At 28.2% G+C, this 1,728-nt stretch overlaps 1 protein-coding gene across 1 annotated transcript in view; it reads right to left on the bottom strand.

The window, feature by feature from the left end:
• LOC107608041 (probable WRKY transcription factor 71) overlaps positions 1–864 on the bottom strand; it is a 3,146-nt gene extending 2,282 nt beyond the window's left edge. The window contains exon 1 of the mRNA XM_016309933.2: positions 203–864. Within this exon, the coding sequence (XP_016165419.1) occupies positions 203–663 (461 nt within the window). The 5' untranslated portion in view covers positions 664–864. The remainder of the gene's footprint in view (positions 1–202) is intronic.

Below are 1,728 nucleotides of genomic sequence, written 5' to 3'. Positions count from 1 at the left end.
TCCTATATTCATCATCAATTGAAGGAATCAAGCTAAGGAAAGAAAGTGTAATAAATTAAAGTCTTTAATTAAGAACATTAAACTAATTAATTAAAATTCTTCTATTCTCAATTTCTTACTACCCTCCACGGATCTACAAGAAGCAATTATTAAAATAAAAAATTTAATTAAACAAAGATATTTAAAAAAAAAAAAAACCTACTCTTTCTTAGACTTTGCATCTTCATCTTCTTCTTCTTCTTCACACCCTTTTGGTTGCTTCTCATGTTTCTTGGTACTTTTGGATGATGAGTCTTCTTCAGTGAGTGAAGCATCAGCTTCATTAGATGAAGAAGAAACTGAGGAATTGAGTGTTGTTGAGTCTCCACCAACAACAGTTGATGGTAGTTGATTCTTGTTTTCATCAATGGATGATGAGATGACTTCAGGTGAAGAACAAGACAAGTCAAAGGCTCTAGAGAGAGTGTTATAATCCATGGAATTACCATGTAACAAACAATCAGTGAAACTTGTAGTGTTGTTATCAATAAACCCTTCTTGATGATGATGAGATGAAGAAGAAGTAGTAATCATTCTAAACAAGGGAAAGTTTGATTGGTTGAGTTCATGATTGTTGTAATAGAAAGGGTCAAAGTGAAATTGATCTTTATCTTCATTAGCCATGGAAAAAAAGAAGAGAAAAAAAGAAGAGAAGAGGAGAAGATTGAAGAAAAGAAGAGAAGAGAGTGATCAAAGGAAGAGAAAGACAAATAAATAATAATAATAATAATAATAATAATAATATTAATAAAGGTAGCTTTTAATTTGAGAATGAAATTTCAGCTAAGACTTAATTTGAGGGTTGCTTGTTATGGGAAAGGGAACTTTTGGTTTTGGAACTTTGTTTCATATATCTTTTTCCTACTTTTTTACACTCCTTTTATCTCTTTTAATTTCTCTTTGGAGGTAATTCAGCAGTGTGTTTCTTTTTTTTTTTTATAATTTTTTTTCACAAAACCACTTGTTCAAAAAAAAAATAGCATATACTTAAGAGAAAATATATGAATGATTATATCCGTAACACGTTCTAGTTTTCTTTAGATTTATCTGATTTTTTGTTTAGATGTTTTTATGCTATTTTTTTTTCTTGGAGAATAACAATAATAATTTTGTTATTATATCATGAAATTATTTCTCTTAAAAATTTAAATTAATAAAAAAATATCATGAATAATTATATCTCTTAAAAGGGAATCATTGTGATATATGCTTGTGGCGTGACTTGTTGATGTATTAGGTATTATCACACCCTATATGTATATATATCCTCAAAACCAATTGGTCCAAGGATTAATAGTCAATTGGTTGAATGACTTATTAATTACTTATTTAACTCTTGATAACGACATCAGAGATAATTATTATTATAGAACTATATATTCGTCTATTCATTCCACGTAAAAGGTTTGGAATGGATCATATGGTATGCACTATGCAGTGTGAATGTGTGATTGACGTATATATATAATATATAAATTAATTAATTAATTACCAAATGAGATTCACATATTCAGATCCTTTGGGACGTTCAGTATCTGGAAGAAGTTCTAATTTAATATATTTTAATTCCATAATAATAATTTGAAATTGTCAGCTTCAGAACATAACGTAAGAAATCAAACTGCATAATTTGTACCATGGGCCCTTCAACAGGTTTATCACATGACAACAATTTAATTATACGTTAAA

The sequence above is a fragment of the Arachis ipaensis genome, chromosome B07 (genome assembly GCF_000816755.2).
Source record: "Arachis ipaensis cultivar K30076 chromosome B07, Araip1.1, whole genome shotgun sequence".
Lineage (NCBI taxonomy): Eukaryota > Viridiplantae > Streptophyta > Magnoliopsida > Fabales > Fabaceae > Arachis > Arachis ipaensis.
Note: the sequence above shows the minus strand (reverse complement) of the source record. Positions and strands in the feature narration are given on the sequence as shown.